General features: G+C 42.7%; 1 protein-coding gene across 5 annotated transcripts in view; it reads left to right on the top strand.

The window, feature by feature from the left end:
• Window positions 1–16,143, top strand: part of DIS3L (DIS3 like exosome 3'-5' exoribonuclease) — a 34,016-nt gene extending 17,873 nt beyond the window's left edge. For 3 of the 5 annotated variants that reach the window (XM_047862872.1, XM_047862874.1, XM_047862875.1), the window contains exons 6-17: window positions 1,354–1,432; window positions 2,620–2,799; window positions 5,073–5,242; window positions 6,582–6,743; window positions 8,432–8,679; window positions 9,237–9,329; window positions 11,704–12,237; window positions 13,972–14,126; window positions 14,226–14,404; window positions 14,776–14,921; window positions 15,293–15,467; window positions 15,556–16,143. In XM_047862872.1, coding sequence (XP_047718828.1) covers window positions 1,354–1,432; window positions 2,620–2,799; window positions 5,073–5,242; window positions 6,582–6,743; window positions 8,432–8,679; window positions 9,237–9,329; window positions 11,704–12,237; window positions 13,972–14,126; window positions 14,226–14,404; window positions 14,776–14,921; window positions 15,293–15,467; window positions 15,556–15,864 — 2,430 coding nt within the window. In that variant the 3' untranslated portion in view covers window positions 15,865–16,143. Of the gene's footprint in view, window positions 1–1,353; window positions 1,433–2,619; window positions 2,800–5,072; window positions 5,243–6,581; window positions 6,744–8,431; window positions 8,680–9,236; window positions 9,330–11,703; window positions 12,238–13,971; window positions 14,127–14,225; window positions 14,405–14,775; window positions 14,922–15,292; window positions 15,468–15,555 lie in introns of those variants that run through there. The other 2 variants (XM_047862873.1, XM_047862876.1) reach the window with 2 other exon arrangements.
• The last annotated feature ends 189 nt before the right edge of the window (window positions 16,144–16,332 follow it).

Below are 16,332 nucleotides of genomic sequence, written 5' to 3'. Positions count from 1 at the left end.
ATGGTTTCGGAGTCGTTCTTCCTGGGGACACCTTGCCGTCTGGTTTGGTGCTACTCTGTAATCTTCTTAATTGGGTTACGTATTGAGCATCACACAAGTAGCCTTATAAGTGCCTCCAGTCTCTGGGAAAGAGCATATATTTTGCAATCAAGGTCTGGAAATTGGGCAAAATGGTGAAATTGGTGAAATTTGGCTTCTTCGCCCCTTTGCAATATTCCTGCCTCTTTCAAGGGCCCTTTTGTGGTCCCCCAGGACCCAGACCCCAGAAGCTGTTAAGCTGTCTTGAGAAGGAATCAGATAAAATTATTATTCAGATTTCAACAGTTTTACGTGTGTGTGTGTGTGTGTGTGTGTGTGTGTGTGTGTGCGGTGTTATGACATTGGTCAATTTGTGTATCTGCCACCACTATCCAGATACAAAATTGTTCCATCATGAATTTTACATTTTTAACAAGCAGCTCAGTTTTTATGCAGGCCGAAGTTTGAGAATGCCATGGTGAAGTCCCGCCCTAAAGTTGTGGCTTTCTTTTTTTTTTTTTTTTCCTTTTGAGAGAGTATGTGTGCTTGAGCAGGGAAGGGGTGGGGGTGGGGAGGCTGTGGAGAGAGAAAAAGGAGAAAGAGAGAGAGAGAGAGAGAGAGAGAGAGAGAGAGAGAGAGAAAATCCTAAGCAGGCTCCACACCCAGCCCAGAGCCCTACATGGGCTTCAGTCTCAGGACCCTGAGATCAGGACCTGAGCCAAAATCAAGAGTTGGACGCTTAACCAAGTGGCCACCCAGGCGCCCCTAGTATTTTAAATGAGTATAACTAGAGTGGCTAATGCTTCCAACTTGATAGTAAAGTTTATGGCATTCCAGGGAGGATGTTTTGAGGAAGAAGATTTTTCAAAGACCCACTCATCACTTAGGTAAAATAGATCATGGCACTTTGAACACTTGGTACGGCCAAGAATAGTTCAGAATGATGGTATGTTCCCTGGAGAAAAGAAACCTTGGTGATGAATATTTTTTCCTAAAGGAAGGGATCACAGACCTTAAAAGAATATTTTGGGGATTTTCTTTAAATTTATTTATTCATTTTGAGAGAGACCGAGCGAGCGGGGGAGGCAGAGAGAGAGAGAGGGAGAGAGAATCCCAAGCAGGCTCTGCACTGTCAGCATGGAGCCCAGTGTGCGGGCTTGAACTCACAAAACGTGAGACCATGACCTGAGCCGAAGCCAAGAGTCGGACACTTAACTAACCGACTGAACCGCCCCATATTTTGGGGATATTTTCATATACTTTTTGAAAACTGTACCTTAGGGGGTAAAGCGAGCAGAAAAGAAATTTTTCAGTTGATTTTTATTGTGATTTTAGGGAATCCTGAATGTCAACAAACACAGGGCCCAGATAGAAGCTTTCATTCGACTTCAAGGAGCCAGCTGCAAAGATTCAGGTTCAGTACACGCCTTACATAAACTTCCGCACTCTGTCTCTATTCTGATATTGCACAACAAAGAAAGTAAGGTTGAAACTGTCGTACCCTACCTGCCATGTTAGATATTCCTGCTCTGGGTGTGTTTTACCTGTCCTCTCGTGTTTTATCTATAGTTTCTGATTTTATTGTAGTCGGTTTTAAAAAATGAGAATAGCTGAGTTTTATTGAGTGCTCAGTCTACATCAGGTACTGTTCTAAGCACTTAACGGAGACACCTGTTATTGGCCAGGATGCACAAAGCTGCAAGTGAAGAACCTGTAATACAGAGAAGCAAAGTAACTTGCCCAAGATCACACACCCAGGAAGTGATGGGGCTGAGTCTGCTGCTGAGGCAGTTTGCCTGGGATGTTAAGACACTGTCCTGTGCTGCCTTATTAGAATCGTTTTATTTTAAAATTATTTATCTTGAGAGAAACAGAATGAGCGGGGGAGGGGCAGAGAGAGAGGGAGAGGGAATCTCAAGCAGGCTCTGCATGGTCAGCGCAGAGCCCCAGGCGGGCTTGAACTCACGAACTGTGACATCATGGCCTGAGCTGAAGTTAAGAGTCGGATGCTCAACCGACTGAGCCACCCAGGCGCCCCTGGAGTAATTTTTTAAAAGTGATGAAAATGAAGAAGGCGTGTAAATAAGTTGTATCGTAACAGAGTATAGTTCCTAGGTCTTCAGGGACAGGGTAGAAAGCACCCCAGTAGTCAAGGGAGCGGGGCTGGGTTGAAGGAGAAAGAGAAGCGGTGCCTTTCTCTGGCTTATGCTCGAGAGTTTGACAGTAGCCGTGGTTCCTTGGCCGCCTGACCCCTCCCTGGCCTGACCCCTGTGGCTGTGTGACAGCCTGACCCCTCGCCTGACCCGCCTGACCCCTCGCCTGACCCCTGTGGCTGTGTGACAGAGTTCCAGACCAGGCTTATGTAGTCTCATGCAGGGCACCGTCACCCACCTGAAAAGATGGTCCGACCTTAGAAAAGCATGTGACATAAAATGGCACAGTGGCAGTGTTTCTTCATTCCTAACTTGTGGAGCAAGGTTTGACTGCACCTTTGAGAGGAGAAAGCTTGGATTTGCAGGAACGATTCCTTGTTTGGAAGGCATCACGGGTGTGGCCTCCCCTGTGGCTTCATGGGGTTTCTGTGTCCCCACCCAATCACAGGTTTGGCCAGTGACATCCTAATCCACGGCATGAAGGCTCGAAACCGCTCAATTCATGGAGACGTGGTAGTCGTAGAACTGCTCCCTAAAAATGAATGGAAAGGAAGAACCACGGCCCTGTGTGAGAATGACAGTGATGACAAGGCCTCGGGAGACCCCCCGAGCGAGCCCATGCCCACAGGTGAGCCCACCGGCTGGTCTCCCAGTTATCCATTCTTTCTGCGGAACATTTATCGTTCCAGAGATAGTGCAGTTACTATGGTACAATATAGTTTCTTTCCCCCCCCCCAGTACCAGTTTCCCCTCTCTGCAGATTTATTTTATTCTCTTCGGCATCCAAATATGCTATACTATCTCTTAGAACAGAACAAAACCAAAAATCCTCTCAAGTCCGGATCCCCTCCAGCTACCGCCCTTTTCTCTGCTTCAGTTTATGGCAAGACTCAGTGAAACCCTTAGTCCTGCGTTCTCTCTGCTTCCTCTTCACCCATTCTCTCCTGAAGCCACTACATTCAGGGGCCCCCACCCCCCAAAAAACCTTGACCTCTGGTCAAGGACACCAGTGACCTCATTGCCAACAGCCCTCGGCACCCGTAACCGTCAGCAGCATTTGGCCAACAGATCACTGCCTCATCCTTGGCTTCTAGGTTCTTCTCCTCTCCTGCTGGCCACTCCTCCTTGGTCCTTTTGCTGGAGCTTTTCCGTCTTACGACCTCTGGGCTCCTCGCTGAATCTCCATCCGCCCCCTCTCCCTGGGGATCTCCTTCACTCCTCTGGCTTTATTTTTCCAGCCTAGAGACCAGACCCCCTTCTCAGCCTCCAGTGTTGTCTGTTTGGCATCTTCCCCTGGTGTCCGATGGGCATCTCACATGTAACGCGCCTAGTAACAGACTCCTGATTTCTGCCCCCAAACCTGCTCCTCCCCGAGTGTTCCTGTCTCCGCAAACGGCAGTTTCATTCTACACTTGGTCAACCCAGAGGTCCTGGGATTACCCTCGAGTTTTTCTTTCACACGTCAGCAAGTCCTGGCAGCTCTACTCCCAGACTCCACCTCTTCTCCCCTAACTGGGCCACTGGAACCGCTTGACGCGATTTTCCCAGCCGCCTCCTCACTGGTCTCCCTGCCCCCACCCTGGCGCTCAAATGGCCTTTTCTCCACACGGGAGCCAGCCACAGGGGATCCTTTTACTTAAATAATTATTTATTATTATTATTATTATTATTATTTTTAATGTTTAGTTTTGAGAGAGAGAGACAGAGACAGAGCATGAGTGGGGGAGGGGCAGAGAGAGAGGGAGACACAGAATCCGAAGCAGGCTCCAGGCTCTGAGCTGTCAGCACAGAGCCCGACGCGGAGCTTGAACCCATGAACCCTGAGATCATGAGCTGAAGTCGGATGCTTAAACAACTGAGCCACCCAGGCACCCCCACAAAGATCCTTTTAAAAGTCTTTGGGGCCTGTTGTGTCTCTGCTCAAAGCTCTCCAGTGGCCGTTTCCTGTTTCTCTCAAAATGAAATCCAAAGGCCATACAATGGCCTACAGGGTCCTGCCAGCTTGGGCTGCCTTGTGTCACTGTCCTTGTCATCACTCTGTTCCAGCTTTGTACCACTGGAAATGAACTTCCCCCAAACCTCCTCAGGCCAACCTCCCTCACTTCAAGTCTCTGCTCAGATGTCACTTTATTTAAAATAGCAGCCACTGCTGACCCTGTATTACTGTTGGTCACCTTACCCTACTTGATATCTTTCTGAGCAAACATCATTCCCTTCCCTGTATTTACTTCTTCTTGTCTGTTTCCCACCCCCACAGACACCCAGACTAGAGTGTCCACTGCAGAAAATCAAGGACTTTGTCTGTTCTGATGCTGCTACATTCCCTACACCTAGAACAGGGCCTCATACCTGGTAGGGGCTCAATAAATATTTGTGGAAAGATAGCACTTTTGACTATTAAAATTTGTTTTTTTCTTGACCGTAGTCCATGATGATTGAAAGTGCTGTATATCAATCAGGCTTATGATTAGAATAGTTTTCTGTATATAAGGTTGGCCCAAATGATGTTGGCTGGTGGGAAAATGCAAGAAAGGGAAAACGCACAGGAGAGGGCGTGAGTTGAAAAAAGTGAAGATTACTGGCTTTTCCCAACATACCTAAACCTGAGGTTGATAAGGGAAGGGCAAAGGAGAAAGTGGGACTGATGGATTCTAAATGTCACATTGGACCCCACAGTAGGGAGGGCATCCTGACAGTGTTATAAAAAAAAAAGTGATCTTTCAAAAAAATTAGCAGGCATCTTAAGGCAAACGTTTAAGCATTTCTCGACTTGTGTGGGTATGTGCTTGCTACGAACGGGTCATGGTGTTTTCTGTTTTCTTCCTCACTGCCGAGCTAGTCAGCGCCTAGATAGGTGACATCTCACCAGTTAAGGCCTTCTTTTGTTTTGTTTTCCCAAAGGCAGAGTGGTGGGCATCCTTCAGAAGAACTGGCGGGATTACGTGGTGACATTTCCATCCAAAGAAGAGGTCCAATCTCAGGGCAAAAATGCTCAGAAAATCCTAGTTACGCCTTGGGATTACAGAATCCCCAAGATCCGAATTAGCACTCAGCAAGCAGAAACCCTCCAGGTAGCTGACATTGTACTTCTGTTCCCCAGCTTTTGTGTTTGCCAGCTTTTGAGCTATCCCAGGAAACCCTGTCAATTCCTTTGCATAAGAAGGGATAAATTATTGGTGGCATCTAGCATTTCGAGATCCTGGTGTTTTTTTTTTTTAATTCTAAATATATAGAACCATCTATTAAATAGTCCTTGGTTAATAAATGAAGGCCAGAGAGAAACTGCCCTAGAAAGAGCTGTGTAGGACAGCTACAGAGTGCATACATTATCCAGCTGTCCAACACAGAAACTTTCAATAGATATGCTTTGCCAACACTAACAAGCTTTCTTCCAGCCAGTGATATAGAAATACGATCACTCTGCCCTGGAGGGATGATATAGTGATACTTCACCGAATCGATTATCCATAAAGGAATACAGCACTGGGGAGAAGACATACACGAGAAAGTAAGAAATTAGCCTGTACTGTGGCGAAGCGTATAGGCATCGTCCAATTTGATATCTGCAATTTGATATGTGCAGTTTGTAAATGAGACACCGAAGCAGGACGTCCCCAGCCAGTAACTGGGTCGTTGTGTACCTTTTGCATCTCTTGAAGCCTTCCACGGGCTCTCTGAGGCCAAGCGTAAGCACTGCTTTCCAGACCCGTGGGTTTGCTGAAATTTGAGAGCTTGTGGGGTTCAGTTCACGCTGATACCTCCTTCCCCACTAACAGATGTCTTTAAACATTAGAGAGTAACTTCAAAGAAAGTAGGATGTATCTCCCATGCTCCCACAATTGAGATTTTGTTTTGAAATTGAATTTGCACTATGCATACTGAGGTTTTCCTCTGTGTTGTGAACGTTGACTAGAATGTGTTACAATTGGCTTTCTTTTTTTTTTTTTTAAGTTTATTTATTATATTTTGAGAGAGCCTGCATGAGAGCAGGGGAGGGGCAGAGAGAGAGAATCCCAAGAAGGCTCCTCACTGCCAGTGCAGAGCCCAACGTGGGGCTCGATCCGACGAACTGTGAGATCATGACCTAAGCCAAAACCAAGAGTCAGACTCGTGTCTGAGCCACCCAGGCACCCCACAATTGGCTTTCTTTAACAGAATAAAATTTCCAGCTTACTTATTTGATGGAGACAGGTATTGCCTCCCTCCAAAGCATCGGGGCCAGGCCTTTACATAACCATCTGGCAATTTAGTAAAACAGCAAGAATGAAAACAAAACACAAAACCCACTATTAAATCGGCCACTCTTTTTGGAGCTGGGTGCTGTTTATCTCTTGTTTGTTTGGTGCTTCTCATTGACCCACTTAATTCCCGGTGCTGGGCTAGTGGATTTTTTTTCTCTTTTTCGTGCAGGACTTCAGGGTAGTTGTGCGCATCGACTCCTGGGAGTCAACATCCGTGTATCCAAATGGACATTTTGTGCGTGTGTTAGGAAGAATCGGGGATCTGGAAGGGGAAATTGCAACCATCTTGGTGGAAAACAGTATTTCGGTGGTCCCTTTCTCCGAAGCTCAGGTCAGGTTTCCCTGAGTCCTTTGGTCTGGTGAAAGACATTCCGTACAGTTTCTTTTTGCATTTGTTCGTTGTTTGGTCATTAAGAAGAAAAATCGCTGTACTGGGTAACCACTCACGAAAGCTACAGATAATAATCTCACTCTTCTGTATTCTGTGTTTGGACCAGACTGAAGTCAGTTTCAAGCGCATAGTTCATTTCCTAGGGCCTCACAGCTCTCAAAGTTTTACATTTTCCAACTGTGCTTAAAAATGGTATGTCAGTATCATATTGTCAGTACATATCTATCCCCAGCAGTCACGAGGGTCCCCAGTTACAGATCCTACTGGGCTCCACTGCCTGTCCTAATCATTCAACCAGAGACCTGCACAGAGCTGCGGGAGGCGGCTTCTTGTGTTCTATACATTTCTGACCCGTGGGTCAAAAAAGCATGCTCCTGAAACAGTTTCTGTAACCTTGGCAGAAAACACAAATTCAATAAACATTAAACATTAGCTATTTCCATCACTTTATGATCTCATAAAATCCTCATAAATCTTGTTTATTATTTTTGCATAACTATATTCATAGTGCGTCCATGCTATTTTCTGTTCTGTGTCTTTCACTTAAAATTATTTCTGTGTATTGCCATAGCTACTTCTTAGTAAAGGTTATGGCACTTGATTGTGTATTGATGTACTCTGGTTTGTTTAAGTCTTCCTCAATTGCTGGGCCTTGGGCTGTTTAATTTTTCAGTAGTATAAAAAAAAATCTACTTCAAACAATTTTACAAACATTGCTTTTTTTTTTTTCTTTTTCATCATTTTTCTTGAGATGTAATCCTTAAAGTAAGATTATCAAGTCAAAGGGCATTAAAAATTTAAGTGGCTTTTCTTATGTATCAGTAGATCGTTCTCGAGAAAAATTGGACCAGTTTGCATTGCCATCAAGAGTGGATGGGTGTTCTTATTTTCATTACAGTTTTTGACAGAACAGTAGCTATAATAGTAAAATATCTTGGAATATTTTACATTATTAAATTTTTATGTTTAACATTAGTTTCTTGAAATTATTTGTTGACTTGCTTTGACAGCTCTTAGTGAAAATGTTAGAATAAAATAAAGCACGGGTTAGACTTCATAGGACTAGAATTTTCTCTTCTCATTTAGCCTACTTAACTGCAAATTGATGGCCTAAACAAGTAATAATGGAGAGACAATGCCCTAGATTGGTCCTGCTTAAATTATCTTTAAGGAATAGGCTTTTAGTATTTGGGACACGTTGATTCTTTTTTTTCAGGGCTTGAATTGAATTAAAAGCTCAACTGCATTTAAACAAATGAATCATCTGAAAATGGGTAGAGGTTGTGCTCTTGATAAGCCTCTGTTTATCCTCGATCTGACCTCCATAACTAAAGAAGCTGCCAAAAACAGGCACATTTCCTGACAGACTGTAAGGGTCCGCAGGGGCAGGAGACTGTGTCTTTCTTCTTGGCTCCTGCCCTTTCCAGAGCCTCGCACAGTTCCTGACAACACATCAGGCACCTGATAAATAATTCTTGATCCAAAGAAGTGAATGCAGGTTAATTGCAAAAGGTAATGGGGAATGAATGGGACTTCTAGGAGGTGGCAGTGAGACTCTTCGAGAGCCCAGAATCTCCTAGGAAACTCGGGGTGTGTGAACTGCCGAATATCTGACTCTTGTTGGACAGATGTGTGAGATGCCAGTAAACACACCAGGAAATCCCTGGAAGGTGAGTCCTGAAGAGGAACGAGAACGTCAAGACTTGAGGAAAACCCATCTTGTATTCAGCATCGACCCGAAAGGCTGTGAAGATGTGGATGACACACTCTCCGTCAGAACCTTAGATAATGGCCACTTGGAACTTGGGGTCCACATTGCAGATGTGACACACTTTGTGGCACCAAATTCGTATATTGACATCGAAGCCAGAACAAGGTAATGCTGTTTGAAATGAACACTATGATTGTGTGTGGCTGTAACATATTCGTACCTCTCCACTCCCAGATTTTCAAAACGAACATTTCACAATTCTGTGCAATTCTGCAGATCCCTCGCAGGGGGAGAAAAATTGAGGTCCGCTCCCCTTTCCCTTTAGAGAAATAGTACCTTGATCCATTTACCCTTCCTTTTTTTCAACAGAACCTTTCACACACTTTCCTCCTAAATTGCAATGAGCTAAATGTTTCAGGTAGGAATACCCTTTTATATGAATACTGGATCATTACACTCCAATTCTTCTTAGATAAGTAAGATTCATGCCACTTTTTCCTTTTCCTATCAGTGGAAGAACATTCAGCCCAAGGCAGTACCCCTTAGAAAAGTGGGGGCATGGGAATAGCTTTATTACCCAGTCGGCTGCACTTTATGAAAAAGCAACAGCCTTGGGGGATTTGCACTGAGGATTTGGCCATTTCCCTCCCCGCGGCCCGTGCAGTCAGCACTTCTGCCTCTCGCTGCTGAAGGTCACGCACCCGCACGTGTGTCGTTCACAGGGCCACCACTTATTATTTAGCAGACCGGCGCTATGACATGCTGCCCTCCGCGCTCAGCGCCGATTTGTGCTCTCTTCTGGGAGGCGTTGATAGGTGAGTTTGTTCATAGTTTGTTGTGGTTTTTTTGTTTTTTTAATCTCCAGAGTTTGTCCTGGCTCTTCTGTGATGCCCGGTGCTCTTGCTTCTGGCCTTTCTCTTCTTTCTAATGTGCTCTACCCCCTGCTCCCCACCCCTGTTGTCCCCCTGTACCCTCCCGCACCTGCTTAGTTTTAGGCAGATTTATTCTCTAGCCTTCCCTTCCCTTCCTCTCATCTTTTCCGTTTATCTAGCTGTGAGGCGGCTTCTACTTCTGTTGTTGGCTTTTTAAACTCAGCTAAAGTCTGGGAAGAAACGCATACGACTGGGGCACCTGGGTGGCTCAGTCGGTTAAGAGTCCAACTTCGGCTCAGGTCATGATCTCGCAGTTTGTGAGTTTGAGCCCCGTGTCGGGCTCTGTGCTGACAGCTCAGAGCCTGGAGCCTGCTTCGGAATCTGTGACTCCCTCTCTCTCTGTCCCCTCCCCGCTCATGCTCTGTCTCTCAAAAAATAAATGTTAAAAAAAAAAAACGCATACGACTTTGTGCATACATATTCCCTGGTTGAGGCTATTTTGCATGACGATCATGAACTGTAGGGAGTTGTTTATCTGTTATAGTTAATGTTTATAGTTAATATAATGTCTTTGAATATGTAATAAAACCAAAATCCGTAGGTTCCAAAAGATATTTAACGAAAGGCTCCCTTCTACCATTTTCCCCCAGCTACCAATTTCTTCTGTGGTTTTCTAGATATAATGCACATACATGCAAATGTGGACGTGTGGTCTCTCTTCTATGCACAAAGGGTGACATCGTGTGTGTGTATGTGTGATATATATACACTGTTCAGCACCTTGCTTTTTTTTCTCTTAAAAATGTATCTTGGAGATAGATCATTCCATATTAATAACAATTGCTTATCTAAGGACATTTGGATTGTTTTCAGTCTTGCTATTACAAACTGTACTGAATTACATGAAACATAAGTCATTTCACATTTTTAAAATTACAGTATCAGGAAGATAAATTTCTACAAGTGGAATTTCTGTGTCAAAGGGTATATGCATGTGTGTTTAGAGAGATGTAATCAAATTGCCCTCCTTAACGGTTAAACCAATTATATTCCCACCATGACCGTGTGAGAATGCTTGTTTCCCTAAAGCCTTGCCAACACAATATGTTGTATTTTTTTATCTTTGCCAATCTTAATAGATGAAAATGGTATCTTAGGGGCGCATGGTGGCTCAGTTGGTTAAGCATCTGACTTCAGGTCATGACCTCATGGTTTGTGAGTTTGAGCCCCTCATTGGACTCTCTGGGCCCACTTTGGATCCTCTGTCCCTTTCTCTCTGCCCCTCCACTGCTGGTTCTTTCTCTCAAAATAGGTAAATACACTTTTAAGAAAAAGAAAGAAAATGATATGTGGTTTTAACTTGCATTTTTCCTATGAGTACAGTTAAACATATTTGTGTATGTTTAACAGTCATTTATGTATTTTTTTCTGTGAACTATTTAATGTTCCTTTCCCATTTTTTTTTTTTTTTGAGTTATCTATTAGTAATTGATTTATAAGAATTCTTCACAGGGGCCCCCGGGTGGCTCAGTCGGTTAAGTGTCCGACTTCAGCTCAGGTTATGATCTCACAGTTCGTGAGTTCAAGCCCCACGTCGGGCTCTATGCTGACAGCTCAGAACCTGCTTCAGATTCTGTGTCTCCCTCTTTCTCTACCCCTGCCCCCCTCACACTCTGTCTCAAAAATAAACATCAAAAAAAATTAAAAAGAATTCTTTAAATATTAGGAAATTTAGCCTTTTGTTTTTTATATGTTGCATGATTTTTTTTTTAAGTTTATTTTGAGAGAGAGCGTGAGTGGGGGAGGGGCAAAGAGAGAAAGACCAAGAATCCCAAGCAGGCTCCACACTGTCAGCACAGAGCCCCAAGTGGGGCTTGAACTCAAGAAACCATGAGGTTATGACCTAAGTGGAAACCAAGAGTCGGACACTTAACTGATTGAGCCACCCAGGTGCCCCTATTGCATAGGTTTTTAAGTAGAGTGATTTGGTGGCAAAACGGTTCTTTACTAAACCTGTCAAGATACATTTAGAGTCTAGTTCTACTTACCCCAAAAATGGAAGAATTGAGGGTACCTGGGTGGCTCCGTCGGTTAAGCCTCTGACTTCTACTCAGATCATGATCTCACAGTTCATGGGTTCGAGCCCCGCGTCTGGCTCTGTGCTGACAGGTCGGAGCCTGGAGCCTGCTTCGGATTACGTGTCTCCCTCTCTCTGCCCCTCCCCTGCTCACGCTCTCTCAAAAAATAAACATTAAATTTTTTTATTATAAAAAAATGGAAGAATTGAATAATGATGTCAGCATTACTGGTTTTGTAGGTATGCTGTAAGTGTCATATGGGAATTGGATAAAACCTCCTATGAAATTAAGAAAGTGTGGTATGGCAGAACCATTATTCGATCAGCATACAAACTGTTCTATGAAGCAGCCCAGGAACTGCTGGACGGAAACTTCAACATTGTCGATGATATTCCAGAATTTAGAGACCTGGATGAGAAGACCAGACAAGCCAAGCTAGAGGAGCTAGCGTGGGCCATTGGAAAGTTGACTGACATTGCACGCCACGTCCGAGCTAAACGAGACGGTTGTGGCGCCCTGGAACTGGAAGGGGTAGAGGTTCGTGTTCAGCTGGATGAGAAAAAGAACATTCATGACCTCATCCCCAAGCAGCCCCTGGAGGTCCATGAGACGGTGGCTGAATGCATGATCCTGGCCAACCACTGGGTAGCCAAGAAGATCTGGGAGAGCTTCCCGCATCAGGCTTTGTTACGCCAACACCCTCCTCCGCACCAGGAGTTTTTTTCTGAACTGCGAGAATGTGCTAAAGCAAAAGGCTTCTTCATAGATACACGGTAATTCCTCTTTTGAGGGGGCAGAGGGAAGGGAGTACCGTGCACCGATTTTACTGTAGTTCTTAAAATGTGACAGCCAGATCTTTGCCCCAAAATAGAAAACTTGTTAGCTTTTTTTCATTTACTATACAATGTAGGTATAGAGATTAAAATTAAAACAAGTTTATTTAGGCATAATGTTGATCCACTACAATTCATAATGCAGAAGTAAGGAGCCTGGTTTAATTTCATCTGCCCCTTAGGCAAATACTAAGAAGTAATCCCATGTATTTCAGTACTTTAAAAATGCACCAGATCTTTGAGGCAATATCCTAAAACACCATACCAATGGTAAATTTATATCATCACTTCATAGAATGAGACATTTTTACTGCCCCCCTCCAGGATAAAAGATTTTCCCTTTTGAAAATGATGTATTGGGGCGCCTGCCGGGCCCAATCGGTAGAGCATGCAACTCTCGATCTCAAGGTCACGAGTTTAAGCCCGATGCTGGGTTTACTTCAAAACAAAAATAGCTAACCGCTACATTAAAAAAAAAAAAAAGATGTAAGATGTATAGAGGATTTTTTTTTCAATATTTTGTTTCAAGTAATAGATTAGTGCTAATTAAAATAGCATTTATTGGGGTGCCTGGGTGGCGCAGTCGGTTAAGCGTTCGACTTCAGCCAGGTCACGAACTCCCGGTCCGTGAGTTCGAGCCCCGCGTCAGGCTCTGGGCTGATGGCTCAGAGCCTGGAGCCTGTTTCCGATTCTGTGTCTTCCTCTCTCTCTGCCCCTCCCCCGTTCATGCTCTGTCTCTCTCTGTCCCAAAAAATAAATAAACGTTGAAAAAAAAAAATTAAAATAGCATTTATTTATCAAAATGATTTTTTTTTTTTTTGCACCTATGTCTGTGATAGTATCTTTTGTTGGTTTGTTTGGTGGATGGGTGAGCTGTGTGTGGGGGCCAGGCATACTCAGTGTAAGTGCTTTCGGACATCTTGTGTCATTTTTAGTTTACCGATAGGGAATTACAGTTGCTGAGGGTAAGTGACTTACCTGTAGATCACCAGTTACTTAAGGAAGAATCTGGCTTTGAATCCACATCTGTCATACTTGAAGGCTCTCACTAGCCTGTACTCTCTTGATGCTCCTGTTTATCATTTTCCGCCTTTCTTCCCTCCAGTACTTGGTGGGCTACCCTACAGAAGTGAATTATGTGCTACATTGTGAATTGCATTTTTTAATATAATTCTTTATTTCCTGGGTTTTAAAAATTATTTGGGTAAATAGAGTACTTCCTGTCTCTTTTTCTCTTTCTAAAAAAAGGAAAATAATTTAGGTTTCTTTTACTTGTACACCTCAGGTTTAGTTTAGTTTTGTTTTCTAACTCCCTCTGGCTCCATAATTCTTGATTTTCAAAAAGTCCACCCTTTGATCTGTAAGGGATGTTTAAGGTTAAGGGTCTTAGGAATTCATTTCAAGAAGTATTTGATCACCTCCAATGTGCTGGGCATTAACTTAACCACATAGGTATCAGTACATTACTCTTAAAAAGTGTATTTAAATTGATATACTTGCTGTGTTTAAACCTTAAAAGCAAACTAGATTTCTATAATTGAAAAGAGTTGCTTCTAAAACGTATCCAAAATAAACTTAGTTTCTTCTGAGTGACAAGTGAAGGATGTCCCACAGAGTATTGACTTGTAAATTATCACTTGAGACTAAACAAAAGTTTTTCCGTTTTTTTGTCAGGTCCAATAAAACACTGGCTGATTCTCTGGATAACGCAAATGACCCCAACGATCCCATTGTAAACAGGTTGCTGCGATCGATGGCCACGCAGGCGATGTCTAATGCACTGTATTTCTCCACTGGGTCGTGTGCAGAGGAAGAGTTCCATCATTATGGTGAATGATAGCATTTTCTTTTGTGTGGCCATAACCTTGAGCGAGTCATTTAAAAGTATGTCTTTTTGTTGATTTCCATCTTTTGGTTTCCTTTTGAAGGCCTTGCATTGGATAAATATACTCACTTTACTTCTCCAATAAGAAGATACTCAGATATCGTAGTACACCGATTGTTAATGGCGGCCATCGCAAAAGATAAGAAAATGGAAATTAAGGACAATTTGTTCAGCAACAAAGATCTCGAGGAATTATGCAGACATATCAACAACAGAAACCGAGTAAGAGGATTTTAAGTTCTCTTACCCATCATCTCTTTCACTAAGGGAATATCAGCTTCATTTTGTAGTGGAATGAAGTACCATATATTCTAGCAAGTTAAATGCTAGCATTATTCTAACCAATGAAATAACATGAAAAATTGTAAAGTTTCTTACATAGCTCTCAATACATTTATAAACGAACGCTCTGAAATAACAATGTGTGTTTAGGAGATTTAAGGATAGGTTATTTTCCCCAAATACCTGAAAAATATTTGTATTAATAATTTTCTAGAATATAGCCTTTTTAGAGACATCTTTGCTGTGGGAGTATAAATTCCATGTTTCACCCGGGAATGTCAACATGCTTTGGGTTATGCTTCTTCTTCCAGGCAGCACAGCATTCTCAGAAACAGTCCACTGAGCTCTTCCAGTGCATGTATTTTAAAGACAAAGACCCAGAAAATGAGGAGCGTTGCATATCTGATGGGGTCATATATTCAATTAGAACAAATGGCGTGCTTCTATTTATACCAAGGTATGTTACATCTAACACAATAGTTAAGAAATCATGTAGAACGCAAACAGTCCATTAGTTATGATTAAAATAGCTACATGAACTATTTATAGGTACATAATATAATAGATGTACATGATGTAATAGAATAATGTACTACATAAGTATAAAGATTAGAATCTAGTACATCTGTTATCAGTGTGCAGATAGGATTTTACTTTCTTATTGAGCAAAATACTTCTCCACCTGCTCAGTGAAATATTTGGAGGTAAATGAGAGGAAAAGTTGTTTTTAATCTAGAAGAGAAACTAACATTCTAGATTAAGTATATAAGATTTGTATACTTAGAATACATTATCTCTGGATTTTTACTCTGGCCATGATTCATTCAGGTTTGGGATTAAAGGTGCTGCTTACCTAAAAAATAAAGATGGTTTGGTGATCTCCTGCGGCCCAGATGGCCGTTCTGAATGGAAACCAGGATCCCTGCAGCGATTTCAAAACAAAATCACCTCTACCACAACAGGAGGGGAATCTGTTACGTTCCATTTGTTTGACCACGTAACAGTAAGTCCGTATCTACATTAAGCCTTGCTTTGAATGTAAAGTATAAAGAATGTGATCTGGTAATAAGCATCTTTCTCCTCTGTGATAGGTGAGAATATCTGTACAGGCCTCCCGCTGCCATTCTGATACAATCAGGCTCGAAATAATAAGCAACAAACCGTACATGTCACCAGATACAGAACTATTTCATCAGAGCTCCCTCTTGCTAAAGAGTGATTTAGTGAAAGAAGTAACCAGATCTGTGGAGGAAGCTCAGCTTGCCCAAGAAGTCAAAGTAAACGTCATCCAGGAAGATTATCAAAAATACTGCCAAACAAAGGGAAGAAGCCTGTACATGCTTCTAGAAGAGATAAGGGACCTAGCTCTTCTGGATGTTTCAAACAGTTATGGAATGTGAGATATTCTTCTTCATCAAAAGAGCTGTTTTGTGAATGTTTTACCTTCTTTTTAACATTAACATCCAATGTTCTGTGTCACCTAATGTACTAGTCGACTGGAAATGGGTAGATCACAAATGCACAAAACGTTTTCTCATCATTATTAATTACAGCTTCGTTAAAGTGCAATTAGGTCACTGTGGAAACGGATTTTTCAGAAATGAACACATCGTGAATGGTGGCTCTGTAAGTCCAATTGCCAGTCTCTTTTTAATAAACCCAGCATTGATTTTTGATTAGCTTGTCTCAAATCCATTCTTTCAAAATAAGTTAATTTTCCTAGTAACTGCCACACTGGGCCATTTGGGTCATAGACCCCTCTGACATCTGTCAGGTTAACTTTCCGGTTGCCTTCAGATAAGACCTAGTTTAAATTAATGTTTAAAAAAAAAACATTTAAAAATATAAATACATAAGGGCGCCTGGGT

This window comes from Prionailurus viverrinus, chromosome B3, assembly GCF_022837055.1.
Source record: "Prionailurus viverrinus isolate Anna chromosome B3, UM_Priviv_1.0, whole genome shotgun sequence".
Classification (NCBI taxonomy): Eukaryota; Metazoa; Chordata; class Mammalia; order Carnivora; family Felidae; genus Prionailurus; species Prionailurus viverrinus.
This window is presented reverse-complemented; position numbering and strand designations above follow the sequence as displayed.